General features: G+C 34.5%; 1 protein-coding gene across 1 annotated transcript; it reads left to right on the forward strand.

Moving 5' to 3' along the window:
• The first annotated feature begins 7237 nt into the window (after positions 1-7237).
• On the forward strand, positions 7238-7609 carry LOC119614051. Its single transcript, XM_037970154.1, has one exon. The coding sequence runs from the start codon at positions 7238-7240 to the stop codon at positions 7607-7609; it is 372 nt and encodes a 123-aa protein (XP_037826082.1).
• The last annotated feature ends 10012 nt before the right edge of the window (positions 7610-17621 follow it).

Below are 17621 nucleotides of genomic sequence, written 5' to 3' on the forward strand. Positions count from 1 at the left end.
GACTTGGGGCTTGTTGTTTGAATCTTTTGTTTGCTGTCTAGTTCAATAACTTAGTGCATTATAAAATTTATTAGTTTTGTTTTAGTTTTAACCTGGGAGTCTATAATAATAGCAATGTCTGAAAATGCAATGTCTAGAAAATAAGACACGAACCCCCCACCCGGCTGCTTGCTAGCATATCAATGGCATCCAAAAGTCCTTATTTCTCTGGCAGTTGTTACAATCAATGGGTCATTGAAGTGATTTGACTATTGATTTGATTTTTATAAATAAATTCTTTATTTTTCTCACACAGTGTCCTACGATTGTTAATGAGATTATTTTCAATGTAGTTTACCTTTATTGAATAATTTCCTTCAGGTACATTACAATAAAAATGGCGCCCAACGTGGGGCCCGAAGGAATGGCTCGTTCTTTCTGGCTCTAAATTTTTTTATAGAATAATTAGATTTCAAATTTGTGATAATTTTAAAATATTTTTCATTGATACAAAATATAATATTGAATAACTTTGAAACTTTTCTGGAAATTTTAGTTACTTGAGGTTTTCAGGTTCGAGTAGACTAACCGATAAGTAAGCAATTGTCTTTTCTTTATTATATAGAGGTCATGAAAGAAATTTTTAATTTTATTTAGTTCTATAACAGTCTATAATATTTATGAATATTTTAAACCGATTTTAGGCTCATTTTCATACAGTGGAAATCATATTTTCGCTGTCTGCAATTTATGACCTAGTATGAAAATGACGAGTTACGAAAAGAAAACTTTGCTAATGGGAAAATTTTCATAAATATATTATCCACATTATAGAACTCAATAGACCAGTTTTGCTCGTTTTATAGTTGATTATGTTTTGCTTGTCGATTTGTCTAAATTAATTTTTACTATTTTTCTTATAATTTCTTACATGAACTTTTTAGAAGACCAAGTTATGTTTGTATTTGATTGGAAGTTTAAAATTTTATAGATTTGGAAACGAATCTAGAATTTATATTTATTTGATTTCTATATAATTTAAAAAAAAAAACTGAATTTTCTAAACGAAAATTTTGTTTACTATTTGCTTTCTGCGATTTTTTAATAACACTTCTATAATTTTCTTTTTTTTTTAAACTAAAATATTTATACACAATTAATAATTTTGAATATTGGAACAATCGTTTGCATGTATTTTGTAGAAATTTTTCACATTCTTAATATTTCAAAAACAAAATCTACATTAAATAACGTTAATTTAGTTTAATTTCAAGCAGGACCATATTTGGCTATGGTTGTGGGGAAAAGCAGGTATATAAACCAACGTTTACCAAATGTGCGCTAAGGGAACAAAACCGTACAAAAAACTTCCAGAACCCTTTTCCAAAGGAGAACAAATAATATCTAATGATATTCCTGGCTTAGACAACCATTTCCTCGATAATGGCCCTTGCAAACCTACTGCATATGACGATAAAACAACCCTGAATTATGAATTTGATAAGATTAAACTACTTCAACGCGAAATTGACCAAGAAGTTGAAAACTTGGATGAAACTACTGATGATAATAAGGTTGTTGAACATTCAAGTTAAGAAAAGAAAACTTTGCTAATGGGAAAAATTTTCATAAATATATTATCCACATTATAGAACTCAATAGACCAGTTTGCTCGTTTATAGTTGATTATGTTTTGGCTTTCGATTTGTCTAAATTAATTTTTACTATTTTTCTTATAATTTCTTACATGAACTTTTTAGAAGACCAAGTTATGTTCGTATTTGATTGGAAGTTTAAAATTTTATAGATTTGGAAACGAATCTAGAAATTTATATTTATTTGATTTCTATATAATTTAAAAAAAAACTGAATTTTCTAAACGAAAATTTTTGTTTACTATTTGCTTTCTGCGATTTTTTTAATAACACTTCTATAATTTTCTTTTTTTTTTTAACTAAAATATTATACACAATTAATAATTTTGAATATTGGAACAATCGTTTGCATGTATTTTGTAGAAGTTTTTTTACATTCTTAATATTTCAAAACAAAATCTACATTAAATAACGTTAATTTAGTTTAATTTCAAGCAGTTCAATTTTTCTTAATTGTAGTTAGAAATTTAAGGTTTTTTTTCCTTTTTTTCATCTTTAAAACCTCATTTTAATTATTTAGATAATTTTAAGAAACACTAGATTCTCTAAACGAAAATTTTATTTTTTGTTATTTTTTTTTCGATTTCTTTCTATGAAATAAATAATTGAATACAAATTAATAGTTTTGCACATTGCATTAAATTTTGAGTTTAATTTATGGAAATTTTCATATTTTTAACGATTTCAAAATAAAATCGATTAAATTTTAGCTTAAAGGTAAGCAATTGGATTTTTCCTAATCTAATTTAGTTAGACGTTTTAAGATTTTTTCCCCCTTTATTCGTTTTTTTTTTTATTAAAATTTTGCATATTTGGCAATTCTTTAGAAAATTTTCTTTTAATCACCTAATTCTACTAAATATTTATTTTCTATAATTTGCTTGTGTAAATTACTGAATTGAGTTACATTTGCGTACATACTTTTACTTTTTGTTTGTTTTTGAGATTTAATCTTTAAGTTATTTGAAAATTTATCATAATGGCAACAGAACCTACTACTCCCAATCTCTTTACCACCAACTTTGCTTTCGGCTTCGGTTTCTATCGAACCATCAGTCTGTCAAATTTGTAAGCAATCTATGAGTGAGGGACAGTCCTGTTTAATTATAAATGAATGCAGTCATGCCTTTCACAGGTCGTGCATAGAAACTCATTTAGCCACGTCATCCGAGTGTCCCATTAGTAAAAGACATTGCCAATTGTCGGAATTAAAGAAACTTGTGATTCACCCAAGAGGTAGTTTAGCGAAACCAACTTTTCCAGAGCCACGCGGTGCTATGGCAAAGCACTATAATACCAGGAGTGTGAGTAGAAATATAGGTCAAAATCCTTCTGATGTCAGTTTTATTATGGAACCAAACGAATAGCCAATGCCATCGTCTGTGACCAATGCAACTAATCCAACAATTGACCCTGTGAATGAACAGAATAATACTGCCCCAAATTCGAATAATGGTATTGATTACCAAGAGATCAATTGTATGATTGAGCAAAGTTTGTCCCACCTTTTGGCTAACATGAATTTTGCGTCAAATAATAACCCCGAAGTGGTTCAAAACACCAATAGACCAGCTAGTAATTTCAATTCAAATAATAACTTGTTTGACCAACCTAACGTGAATATTTTACATTCCCCAATTCGGCTTAATTCAGGAGCTAATTCCTATCACAGCACCTTAAATGCAGATAAAATTTCACTGATTATTCAGAATTGGAATATAAATTTGATGGTACATCTAGTGGCTTGAACATTGAGGAATTCTTGTATAGGATTCGGACTTTGACAAAAGATTATTTAATAGCGATTTCTCTATCATCTGTCGATATTTACATATACTTTTAACGGGTAAAGCTAGAGAGTGGTACTGGCGATACCACAAAAGAGTTTCAAGTTATTGAATGGAACGATTTCTGTGAAGCGATCCGCTGCCAATACCGCGAGTTTAAATCGTCTTTTGATATTAGTGAGGAGATACGCAATAGGAAACAGAAACCCGGGGAAACGTTTGATTCCTTCTATGAGGCGGTTTCTACTATTATGGACAAGCTCCCTACACCAATGTCAGAACTCGAATTAATCGAGATTTTAGCAAGAAACTTACGCCCAGACATTCGACAAGATCTCTTGTACGTCCCTGTACATTCCATTCCACATTTAAGAAAATTAGTACAAATGCGTGAGAATTTCTTAGCAGATGAACACGTTCGTAAGAATATGTTTTCAAGAGTTCCTAAATATAATGCCTCCTCGTCGTATAGCTGAGTTATCAATCGATAATACTGATGAAAAGTTGTTTGTTCTGATGAACTAGATACAGACTTATCTGTTAATGCTCTACAAGACACAGAATTTACTGGCAAATGCTGGAACTGTGATGAAATTGGCCACCATTGGCAGGATTGCCTTAAAGATAGGACCATATTTTGCTATGGTTGTGGGGAAAATCAGGTATATAAACCAACTTGCACCAAATGTGCGCTAAGGAAACAAAACCGTACAAAAAACTTCCAGAACCCTTTTCCAAAGGAGAACAAATAATATCTAATGATAATCCTGGCTTAGACAAACATTCCCTCGATAATGACCCTTGCAAACCTACTGGATATGACGATAAAATAACCCTTAATTATGAATTTGGTAAGATTAAACTACTTCAACGCGAAATTGACAAAAAAGTTGAAAATTTGGTTGATACTTATGATAATAAGGTTGTTGAACCTTCAAGTAAGATTATTTTCCCTCGTTTACCTTATCATAAACGTTGGCAAATGTATCTTGAAAGAAGAGATCAAATTTTTAATATTTCGTCAATTTCTGAAAAGATCCACTGTCCGTTTAAGAAAATATTTTCGCATGAAAAAATTTTGTAGAAAATTTTTAGTTTCACCAATAGTTTCTGACGCAAAAGACATAAGATATTATGCAAAAGTATCTTTTTTGAAATTTTCCGAATATGGCCTCTTAGATACGGGTGCAAATATAAGTTGCATAGGATCAACTTTTTCGAAATTTTCTAATTATAACAAATGCAAGTCATATGTAAAAATAGCAGATGGTAAACTTCAATCGGTTTTAGGATGGTTAGATGCAGACATTTTTTTCAAAGATAGTACCAAAACCATAAAATTGTTTATAATACCGTCTATTTCTCAGCGACTAATTTTGGGTCTTGATTTTTGGAAGTCGTTTAACATATGTCCAGAATTAATTGGCTCCTCTAATATTATAGCTTTAAATAGTCCGTCTAATAGTCCCTCCGATGTGAATAGTATGTCTGATGTTTTGTCCGATTTTGCGAAAACTTCTACTCCAATTGAAGAAAACCAGTATCCCCTTAATATTGAACAGAAAAAGCAACTAGATCCTATAATCACTTTGTTTCCCAATTTTGATAGACATGGTTTAGGTAGAACGAAACTAATAGAACACAAATTGATGTAGGTAATGCTTCTCCTGTGAAACAACGATTTTACCCAGTGTCACCAGCAGTTGAGAAGCTTATGTTTGGTGAAATTGACAGGATGCTAAGTCTAGGGGTCATAGAACCATCTTCCTCCCCTTGGAGCTCTCCAATTAGGTTAGTCGTTAAACCTAACAAGGTTCGTTTATGCCTTGACGCGAGAAAGTTGAACATGGTAACTAAAAAAAGATGCATACCCATTGCCAAATATTAGTGGTATCTTCGCAAGGCTCCCTAAAGCAAACATTATATCCAAACTGGACCTGAAAGATGCCTACTGGCAAATTGGTTTGGATGAGGCTTCAAAACCTTTGACTGATTTTACGGTCCCGGGGAGACCTTTATATCAGTTTGTGGTGATGCCGTTTGGGTTATGCAATGCCCCACAAACCATGTGTCGACTTATAGATGAACTTATACCCCCAGATCTTAAAAATAGTGTTTTTGGTTATCTAGATGATCTTGTCATTGTTTCTGAGGACTTTGAGTCCCATGTAGAGGTTTTGGTAAGATTAGCATCGCAGTTTAGAAAAGCAAACTTAACTTTAAATATTGGAAAGAGTAAGTTTTGTGTAACAATAACAAATAATCTCGGTTTTGTGATAGGAGACGGAGGTGTTACAACAGATCCCGAAAAGATTAGTGCGATAGTCAATTGGCCTGTTCCTAAAAATCTCAAACAAGTGAGAGGATTCCTTGGATTGGCGGGATGGTATCGCAGATTCATTGACAACTTTTCCACAGAGGTGTGTCCCATTACCGACGTGCTCTCAACCAAGAAGAAGTTTACATGGACACCTGAGGCGCAAGCAGCATTTGTACGAGTTAAACATCTGTTGACAACTGCTCCTGTATTGACAAATCCGGACTTTTCGAAGAAGTTTTTCCTGCACCGTGACGCGAGTGATTATGGCATTGGCGCAGTTCTGGTGCAATTGGATGCTCAAGGTGAAGAAAAGCCCATTGCATTCGTGAGTAAAAAGCTTAATGCTGCGCAGCGTAATTACTCCGTTACAGAGCGGGAATGCTTGGCAGCATTGGAAGCCATCAAAAAGTTCCGATGCTAGTTAGAAATGCAGGAGTTTGAAGTTGTCACAAACCATTCTAGCCTACTCTGGTTGATGAAGCAAGCTGATTTAAATGGACGTCTGGCCCGATGGGTTTTTAAATTACAGCCATACAAATTTTCTATAAGCCACCGAAAGGGGAAAGAAAATATCGTACCTGATGCCTTATCCAGAATACCGAATGATAATATTAGTGCCTTGGAACTTATTCAGCCGGAAGTCGACTTAAGTTCACCCTACTTTGAGGATAAAGAATCCCAAGACTTAAAAGCAAAAATAACACAAAATCAAAGCAAATATCCTGATGTTAAAGGAGAAGATAAGTACGTATATATACGTCCGGAACACTATACCGGGGATGAAGAGCAAGAGAACTTGTCATGGAAATTGTGGATACCCTACAGACTTCGAGAAGATACTATCAGAAGAGCACACGATTCCCCTACAGCTGCGCATGGCGGTATGATTAAAACATTAGACTTATTGAGAAGAAATTGCTATTGGCCTGGTTTGATAAAGGATGTTAGAAACTATGCGACACTTGTAAAGCTACCAAAGCACCGATCTTTATATTAAAACCTCCTATGGGTAACCCAGCAATATCTGTGAAACCATTCCAACGATTATATATCGATCTGTTAGGAACTTATCCCAGGATTAATCTGGTTTCATAGGTTTACTCATTGTACTGGATCACCTCACAAAGTTCCACTGGTTGTGTCCTCTCAAAAAGTTTACTTCAGCTAACATTCAACATTATTTGGAGCAAAACATTTTCCACATATACGGTTTTCCTGAAATCATAATTAGCGACAACGGTAGCCAGTTCAAAGCCAATGATCTAAATGCATTTTTCACTCAATATGGCATAAAACACAACTATACTGCATACTACTCCCCCCAATCCAACGCATCTGAAAGGGTAAACCGATCACTTATAGCCGGAATAAGGGCATATTTAAAAAATGACCATCGACTTTGGGATGAGCAGCTCAGTGCTATTAGTTGTGCCCTCCGAAACTCTTACCACCAAGCCATCAACGTTTCGCCCTACCATGCACTCTTCAGGTTTGACATGATAACCCATGCCTCCTCTTATGAACTGCTTAGAAAACTTGAATTGTTAGAAGAACCCTGCGCAAAGATTGCTCGTGACGATCATCTTCACCTTATTCGTCAAAATTTACGAAAATATATAAAAGAAGCTTTTGATAGAAATCAAAAACAATATAATTTACGCACTAGACTACAATCTTTTGCTGTAAATCAAGAAGTTTTTAGGCGCAATTTTGCGCAAAGCAATATGGAAAAAGGTTTTAATGCCAAATTAAGCCCAATGTTTATCAAAGCTCGAGTTCGCGAGAAAGTCGGTAACCACTACTACGTTTTAGAGGACATGCAAGGAAAACTTGTCGGAACCTTCCATGGCAAGGATATTCGTGCATAAACGACCTCTTTCTAGCTATTTTCCCTACGTAAGACTAGTAAAATATCTTGTTTTGTAATGGACGTTTATGTCCAGAAGACAAAATTTTACACTTACCTTTGCATTATACTAAAATACCTAAATTTTAGCCCACATAATCCAATATATTTTCATATTTATTGATATCCAGTCTTAGCCATGGAATAATATGTATTTTGCCTTAGAGTTAATCCACAGCAATGGTATTAATTTGGAAAAATGACAAAATCCTTAGTCGAAAGTCTAGTTATGTGAAATAAGATACATTTTTTGATTCAATTAACAACTTTAGTAAAAATAGCCTAGATTTTTGAATTTTCCACAAATTAACATTTATTTGTATTTTAACAAATATAAAACAATTTCTTTTAGGTTAGGTTAGGTTGATAGGAGGATGTATACTACATCAAATCCGAAGAAATACACCTAGGCCACTATCGGGCCTGTTGTGCGCTCCAATTCAAGAAAGAAAGAAAAAAAAAAAAAAAAAAAATTGTTCACTGAATGCATTATTTTTCCATGTTCAGAAACTCAGTTTCCTGGACGTAATTCCTAAGAATCTTCCAATCGGTGTTGATTAAGAATGTTATTTCCGGAATAACATCACTTCCAAGATACTTGGATCTAACTTCGACGAATGCCTGATAATGGCAAAGAAATTGCTCCAGAGTTTCACTGTCCTCTCCACATGCTCTACATTCGTCTGAATCCGCACGTCCAATTTTGTATAGGTGTGCTCGTAATCCTGTGTGTCCACTGAGAATACGTACCATCATAACCTCAGACTTGCTCGTTTTGAGAAGATTTCTCGTCTTTCTCTCATCAGGGTCACCCCATAGAATCTTTGTGGTTCTACCCACCGTTTCATTATTCCAAGAGGCCTTATGGGATTCTCTTATCCATATTTTTAATTCAGCTTTTGTTGCGTCGAATGGTTTTGCGTTTGTCAGGTTAACTACATCGAGCTCCCTTCCCTTTAAAGCTATTACATTCGCCCTTTCATTGCCGACTACTCCCGAGTATAGTACCCATATGATATGAACCTTACCTCTGGGAGAGTATTCAGTTAAAGCTTTCTTACAATCCAATACGGTCTTAGATTTAATTCTATCACCTGATATCGCACAAATTGCCCTCTGGCTGTCGGTAAATATATTAAGCCCTGTGGGCGCCATATTTATTCTAATCCAATTTACACATTCCGTTATTGCTCGTACTTCTGCCTGGAAGCTTGTGTTATGATAGGTAAACGGTGGTATATTTCTGTTTCTGGGGCTTCAATATAGAACCCCAGGCCCACTTTGTCCCCTAATTTAGAGCCATCCGTGTAGCAACGGATTCCTACTGGTATTTGCTCTAATGTTCCGCTTGACCAAGACATTCTATCTGGTGTCTCCATTTTAATTTCCGGTCAAGTATTACACCTAAGTACTTAACTTTGTCTGTCACCGGTATCTTCTTGCCCAGGAAGCAAGGTTCAGTATATGTAGAAATTTTTGTCTTTCTTGTGAAAAGACAGATTTCCGTCTTCGCCGGGTTAACATTGAGGCCTCTTGGTTGAGTCCAGCTCAAGGCCGTATTCAGAGCTTCCTCAGCTCTTCTACACAAGTAATTTGGATCCTTTCCCTTTAAAAGTATTACGACATCGTCTGCATAGCAGACAGGTCTAAGTCCTTTCTCGGTTAGGGTCCTTAGGAGGCTATTAATCGTGGTAACCCAGAGTAAAGGTGACAAAATGCCACCCTGTGGTATACCGCGAAATACCTTTTTCCTGATAGTTATATCGTACATCTCGCAGCTTATCCATCTGTTCCTTAGCATGTAGTTGATCCAGTTACGGAGCACCCGGTCAACATAAAACTGGTCTAGGGATTGGATAAGGGTATCAGTGTGCACGTTATTGAAAGCGCCTTCGATGTCAATGCATACCGCCAGTGTATTCAGTTTGCTATCGAAAGATTCACCTATATAGTGGACAACTTCATTTAAATGGTATGCTGCTTTTAACCATGCTATCGACTATCCGTTCCAAGGTTTTAAGTAGGAAGGACGTAAGACTTATCGGTCGATAGGACTTAGGTGTCGCATAACTAGGTTTCCCTGGTTTGGGTATAAATATTACCCTTGCATCCTGCCATTTAACTGGGGTATATGCCAATTTTAAGCATGCAGTGAATATCTGTGACAGATGTACGGAAACCAGTCCCGCCTCCATCTGCAAAAGTGCCGGGAAAATTCCATCCGGCCCTGCAGCTTTATAGGGAGCAAAGCTCTTGATTGCCCCTTTAACCATGTCAGTTGTAATAACTATTTCCGTGTTACCCTCCCCTTCCTCCAATATCGGTTCATCTATGTTATTCGATATACAGGGTGGGAAATGAGAATCCATTAGGAGTTTCATTGTCTCCTCTATATCCTCAAGCCTCCTGCCCGTCTCATCGATCATAGATTCTGGTTGGACATGAGTTTTGGATAGGAATATTTTATCTTCGATACGTCATTTACGCTATCTACCTGTTCACAGAAAAGTTTCCAGGAGTCTCGTTTGGCTTTTCGAACGATTTTCTTATATTCACCAAGTTTATTACGATACTCATACCAGTATACTGCGGTCTTTTTACGCCGTGCCCGGTTAAATAGTTTGCGAAGAGTCTTCCCAAGGTTCCGGATCTCCCCAGTTACCCAGGGTTTTTCCTGGGCAGATCTCCGCTCTCGCAGAGGGCAGCTGTCCTCGAACGATTCAACCAGGGCACTTGTGAACGTTTCCACTTTGGCATCTATATCCTCTTTATTTCGACATTGAAAAGTGTCCTGACCTAAACGGTTCTTTAGTAAGGTCCCGAACATTGTCCAATTAGTTTTAGACTTATTCCGAAACTTTATCGGCTTTGGTGGTGGCCTTAGTATTTTGAATCTTATGTACCGATGATCAGAAAAGGAGTGCTCGTCCGAAACTCTCCAATCCTGAATTTCGTTTATAAGCTCTTCTGAACATATAGTTATATCTAATACTTCTTCTCTGATTCTATTGACGAAGGTAGCTTTATTGCCTAAGTTCAATGTTATCAAGTCTTTAGTATTAAGGAAATCCATGAGGGCTTGTCCCCTGCGATTGGTGTTTGTACTACCCCAAGCTACATGGTGCGAGTTGGCATCACAACCTATTACAATTTCTTATTTTTTCTTTGTGCCTCTTCAACCAGTTTCATCAGATCCGACGTTGGTGGTAGTGTCGGAGAATCGAAAGGCAGGGTAAATAGATGCAAGGAATATGTTGCCACGACCTTGCTTCAGCACCGTTGCATCCGATGTTGATAATCCTGTTGAGAGGAGAAAACATAAGTTCTTGTGACATAAGATACATGTTCTCGGGCGAGATCCTGTATCAGCGTAGAAAAGTTGGAAATTTACGTGATTTAATCCAGAAACCTTGTTGCGAATCGTCCAAGGTTCCTGGATTAAAGCTATATGTATTTTACCTGTGTTGATTTTAGCCATCAGAGCGTTGGTAGCTGTCTCGCTCCGATGGAGGTTTATTTGGATAACCTCAATCATGGTCATCCATTAAACTGTCTTCCAGCGAGTTGGTATTCACCTCCTGGCTCTTTGGATTTGACTCCTCCGGATAGCCTGAAGTGGCTATTAATGCGGTGGGTACTGTTGATGGCACTGCGGTGTCCTTATCAGGCATAGTAATAGCAGTATTTTTAATAGACACATTCCCAATTCTGGAGAGCACTGCTGTTCTGTCTTCTGGCGGGTGAGTGATTTCCTCCTCGCTTTTAGGATTTGACTCCTCAACATTGCTAGTACTTGCTAATGATGCTTTGGGTACTGTCTTAGGTGTTTTAGTGTCCTTGTCGGGGCCGGTTTTGACAGCCTTTTCAATCGGCGCCTTCCCATTTTAGAAAGGGCAACTACACTTTCTTCTGGCGAGTTAATGGTAAATGATGCTGTGGTCTTGGGTTTGTTAGTGTCCTTTCGAGGCTTGTTGTAACAGCCCTTCCAATCGGCACCTTCCCAATTTTGAATATGACAGATTTAGAGGCGAAGTAAGCCCTACCTTTATTCTTGGCAAGACTAGCCATGGATTTCTGATCGATACCTATTACAAATAAAGTTCCCTCAGGTTCTTCTTTCCTGTAAAAGACATCCCATTTTTCCACGGCCAGCTCAGCATTCTGACCTCCAAGAATTTCCAGTATACGTTCATTAGCCAGGTTACTGCCCCATCCTTTTATGTAGACAGTGGACTTTAGGAGCACCGGAAGCTCGCTCTTCTTTGCCAGTCCCAGCCTAGCGCCGTCCCAGGGAGGAGGGATACTTTCCACCAAGTTCTTTAGGGTGCTAACACATTGGTGAGATGCCAACCTCATCAACATCACGCCCATGCTGAACTCGCAGCTCTCGCTCTCTATTGGTTGTTTGCCCTTTGAAGCGATTGCATGGTCCACAATCTTATTGTTGACCAGGTCTTCTATTTTACTCTGTTGGTCTATTGGAATTTTGCCTGTCGGATTACCGGCATCGTAAACAGCATAGCAGAGATCGTCCCGGTGCCTACTTCTGGCAACTTTGGCGTAAGATGGCGGCTCTTTACCTTTTCCTCCGTCTAGCTTCTCCTTCCTCGTTTTTCGGGGCTTCTTTTGAGATTCCCTTACCTTCGAGGTTGATTTCGCCGACGTATTCGTCTTCAGAATATCTGGCTTGGCGTTGTCACCCTTACTCTCAGGATTCTGACTTGAGGTTCCTTTGAGTGAAGTATGGCTTGGCTTCGACTGTGTATTAGAAGACGGGGAGCTCTTTTTCTTCTTAGGTTTATTTTCAGTTGTCAACTCCTCGGGAGACCTGATCCTTTTTGCCTCAGATCTTGTGAGAGAGTCCGATTTTTCCTTTGGAGTGTCGTGGGATTGACTAACTATGATTTCCTGAAGCATCTTTTTCAACTTCCTCCTCTGTGCTCCAGAAAGTCTTTTCTTAGTAATAGGTAGTTTAGCTATGCTATCACTCACCTCTTTCACCATTTGCTCTACTTCATCCTTTTTGGGATTTGCTATAATGGTATTATTATTATTATTATTATTATTATCATCTGAGGATTCAGAGTCGGAACCCTCACCTATATTTAAAGGCTGAGGTAGCTTAGAGCCCTCTCCGAGTACATCCTTCTCTTTCACCCCTATATTTTTGCCAGCGGCATGCTGTACACTTGACGCATTGTCCGTCACAGAGGCCAAGGTACCCACCTCCGTAGTAGTATTTTGCTCACGATTGCAGGATGACGACGACAAGTGACTCGCGAGTAGATCAACACTTGCCGCCGGTACTGGGTTATTTAGGCCCTGCACCGTAACTTTTATCTTTTTATTTTTATTTTCCATATTTGTTTTGTTTTTTCCAGTTTTTTTGGTCCGCGGGGAATATAATATTCCCAGGTGGTGGACAATCTGCCCTCCCTCAGCTTAAGTGAAATTAAAGCTGGGAGAGGACAGATGGTCCATCACCACCCCCTATCCGCCACCCGGGGACGCGCTCGGTAGGAAAAAACTGGAAAACTCCCCCGAGCTGGAAAACTCCCCCGAGAATTTCTTTTATATTTTTTTATTTAATGAAAAAAAAAATTTATATTTTTCTTTATTTTTTCACAAAATCTGTGTAACATTTATTATGTTGTTAAAATTTTAGTTGTTCATTACCATATGATAATGTTTATACTATTTTGTTTTGTTTTGGTTTTACTCGTTTTGTTGTTTGGAGTGAGAACATGTGATCGAAGAGTTTTGTCTAAGCTAAGCTACACCAGGGTTCGTAAAAACTGATTCATTCCTACTCAATTTTACTACTCAAGCTGATTAAAATATTAATTAATAAAATAGGAGATTCACAAAATAATAATTAAATTTAATGAAATTTATAAATTTTGCATAATAAATTGTTAAATAATAGTGGGATTTATTTACAAAAAATGGTAATTTTGTTATGACAGTATTTGCATGATGACTGAACAGTATTCAGTCTGAAGCCAAGACTCCAATCTTGGCTAAGATATTCTTCTGTGAGTAGAATCTGGCAATATCAACTTTTCTGTCAAAATCAATAATAAACGTCAAGATTCGCTAATCTTTCTGTGACAAAAGGTTTCTTCTGTCAAACTAACTTTTCAAATATCCTTTTCCTGTTGATAGCGATCTACAAACTTGGATTCTTTAAAAGTTTCGGAAAAAATCCAATATTTTCCAAGTCATCCATTAGCATTTGATGTAAAGGAACAAATAAATTTCTTTAAATACTTAAAACTTGGTATCTACAGGTAAATTTAATCAATTTCAGGCAATTTAAATAAGTCTTAATTATATTATTTTTAACTAAAAGGAAAAGATCACGGTCCCCAAGGATTGAATTAAAAAAAATTTTGGCACTTTTCCCATAAAACTTTAAAGTTAATTTCACGAACCAACTCTAATACTAAGCGTGCATTTGGAAAAGCAGAATCTCACTCAAAAATCTCAGGAAAAAACTGTTTCCCAAACCTGCATGGGGAATTCCTTTTCCAAGGAGTTCCTCCTATTCTTGCAGATTTTGTTCTCCTAGTTCACAAACTCAAGCGAAACAACAACAACAATCCATCCAACTTAGCATGCAGTAATATAAAACTCCAACGCTCTCTGTGCTCAACACAACAAAACAACTAAAACAGCATTTCCCAATCAGTGATTTAATAAAACAAACAGTGAATCCCAACTCAAACAAATAGATAACTAATGATATGGTATAAAAAGTAAAAATTTCCTACAATAAAAAAAAAAATAACAACAAAAGTTAAAATTTGCTATAAAATGTGAAAATTTATTTAACAAGATACCTAAAATTCAATCCTAAATGTGATCTAAAAAAATTTTTTTCACTAAAAGAATTTATAAATTTGTCCTAAAATATGGCTAAAAGTTTAAGATAATAGCCCTAAAGAAAATTTTGCGAAAGAATTTAAAATTTGACTTAAAATGTTGCTAAAAGTTGGACGAAATTAATCTAATATGTGTCTAAAACCTAAATCTAGAATTGTTAAAAGCTAAATCAAAAATTGCTAAAGTCTAAATCTAAACATGGCTAAAATCTAAATATAATTTTGCTAAACTCTAAACATACAAATTTGCTAAAATCTAAAAGTTTTCTAAAACTAAATCTAAAAATTATTCAAAATTTGCTCAACAAATTAATCTAATACCTAATTATTTTGTCTGAAATAAACCTAAATTGCACCCTACACCATGTAATATTGCACTTTAACGCTCAAAATTTATGTATTTGCAAAATAGTTTAACATATCATAAACAAGTTCTAAAATCATCAACAAAAATCATTTTCCAAAATGTTGAAATTTTAATCATAATTAAACCAAATTTTCAAAAGCAAAAAGAAAAATGTTCATTGTGTAAAACAAAAGAAAACACTATAGTTTACATTGATTGCACCCGACAACAAAGATTGTTAGCTTTTAAAACAAACGTGGGAAAACAAATTAAAATTTAAAGATCAATTATGACAAGTGACAATCGCTTAGTAAAATAAATAAACAAAAGAAAACAAGAAACATGCGAAAAGATTAAAGAAAACAACAAAACAATAACAAATAAAATTTACAAATTTAAATATCACAATATCAAACCAAATAAAAATAAAATAATTTAGAAAAAAAATTACCTATTAAAATAAATCAAAAGAATCAATATAACATCTCAAAGACATTAAATGCAAGAAAAAGTTAAGATATAAATATTTTAATTCCATCATATAGCGTCCGTCGAATCCATGGAGAAGGCCTTCTACAACGAATTCGATCGGTAAGTGAACTAAATTCAATATTTGTTTAATTTTATATTTTACTTTATTTCTTGCATTATGATTTGCATAACAAACAACCAAAGGGAAAAAACTTGTAAATGAGCTCAAACCAATTTTTATTACTTCCAACCCAACGTTATTCTGAGAGAGATCAAACATGTTATAACATGTTTGACGGTCATTTACTTAATACATGTCGTAATCGAATTTTGGTTACAACTTATAACAACTTATATATATGATCAGCTGTTGGAACTGAGTTCATTGAACTTTACAAATTTTTTTGGTTTGGTTTTTGTTATATACTTTATTTAAAATTTGCACCATGGGTCGGAAAATTGTATAATCCTACCACAATTTTGTCTTTCGTTAAAAAAAAAAAAACTCTAAAAGCCTAGGTGTTTTCTTTGTAAATTTTAAAATTATATTTCTAGCTTTGTCAAAAAAATATTTTTTTTTTTTGTGTTGAGAAAAGATAATTGTTTTCACATGTTTTAAAATTTTTTCAAACATTATTTTTTTTAAATTGTATAATTTCTTAAGTTTACTTTCGATAACTTTTGACATTTACCCAGCAAAAACTCGGTAATGGGTTGTACTTCTATAACCACTTACTTTTCAATGACTACTACTTACCGTCTGCATTACTTAGAAGTACTCTAGTAATGACTTACATATAATGTGTTACAGAAGTACTTTATTTTCGGGTGATTTCCGAAATTCTGTACTAATTCATAATAAAATAATTTTGAATGATTGAATTTTTGTTAGTTATCTTTTCCAAATTGATTTCAAATATTTTTCGCTATGTTCGACTGTTTGTTCAAAAAAATTTCTATAAATAACATTTTAATATGTTGGGTTAATTTTGTATTGGTTAGCAAAAAAGCTCTTTAAAAATTTCATACTATTCGCGTAATGGAAACAAGTTAAAATGTTTAAAGATAATATTGTATTTGCATCTGGAGTCCTCTTGTCATTAAAATTGTCAAAAATTTAATAATAATTTTTGAAGCTTACAGAAAGTTAATTAAAAAATATGTTTATAATATTCTTACAAATATTATAAGTTTTGAGGCATTTTCGCATCATAAACGGTAGGGCCCCCGACAGTAAGAGTAAGGGCATTAAAAACGGTCCACAATTTCACCTAACGTTCAATATTTATCGTGATATTTGCTGTATTGTGATATGTATTGAACGTGTAGCATGTAATATTGATGAATCCTGTTCCATATTACAGAAAACCACAATTTTCTGAAATCCAAAATTAGTAGCAATATTTATAATGGATCACGTGATAAATATTGAACATGTAACATGTTTTGTGATATCAATCACGATACCTTTGTAAAATTTCGAAAAATAAATAAAATAGAACAAATAACAATGAAATATTGTTTTAAAAGTTTTTAAAAATTATAAAAGATAATTACTTATTTTCTAAATTTGTGTTAATTCGGGATTTTCGTGCATTTCTTTAATCAGAAACAGAAAATATTTTTGTTTCTACACTATTACATTTAAAATCAAAACTTGATTTCATTTAATGAAACTTCAATATAAAAAATCAAAGAAAAAAATTAATTTTCAATTTAAATTTTATTTTATTTCTGTATTTAATTATACCACTAGTGGTTTGTGCTGACGTTTGACTCACAAAAATATTTGTCCAATACCCACCTTAAAGTATACTAATCGGCTTAGAATAATGTTCCTTTTCGATGTCCGTCAGTGTGGTTGGCTTTCCATGTAAACCTTGTATACTATTTTTAAGATAATTTGATGAAATTTGCCACATTGGCAAGATCGAAGCCTATTGAAAATAATTAAAATAGGTCCTTTATTTCATCTATTAAAATTATGACAAAATTCAACGTTAGTGCTTCATTAAAAAATAACTCATATTAGGATATGATATGGTCGGCTATCCCGGCTATACTTTCCTCAGCCATAAATAGAAATTACCCAATAAACACCGATTTCAAACCTGTGAACATTTTTGAAAATTTTCTTAACTAAATTATGTATTTTTCAAATTAAAAATGTAGCCTTTGAAGTAAACATGATAATTTCAAAAAACGTTTAATAAAATATAATGTGTGATATTTATAAAATTTTCAAAGTTTTGTTTTAATTGAACTTAGAAAAT

Source organism: Lucilia sericata, unplaced genomic scaffold (genome assembly GCF_015586225.1).
Source record: "Lucilia sericata isolate MDLA Ls3-8-SP2 unplaced genomic scaffold, ASM1558622v1 Contig002535F_arrow, whole genome shotgun sequence".
NCBI lineage: Eukaryota > Metazoa > Arthropoda > Insecta > Diptera > Calliphoridae > Lucilia > Lucilia sericata.

Excerpts from the sequence above, each read along its gene's own strand:
- LOC119614051 (XM_037970154.1), top strand. The coding sequence starts at position 7,238 with ATGATAACCCATGCCTCCTCTTATGAACTGCTTAGAAAACTTGAATTG.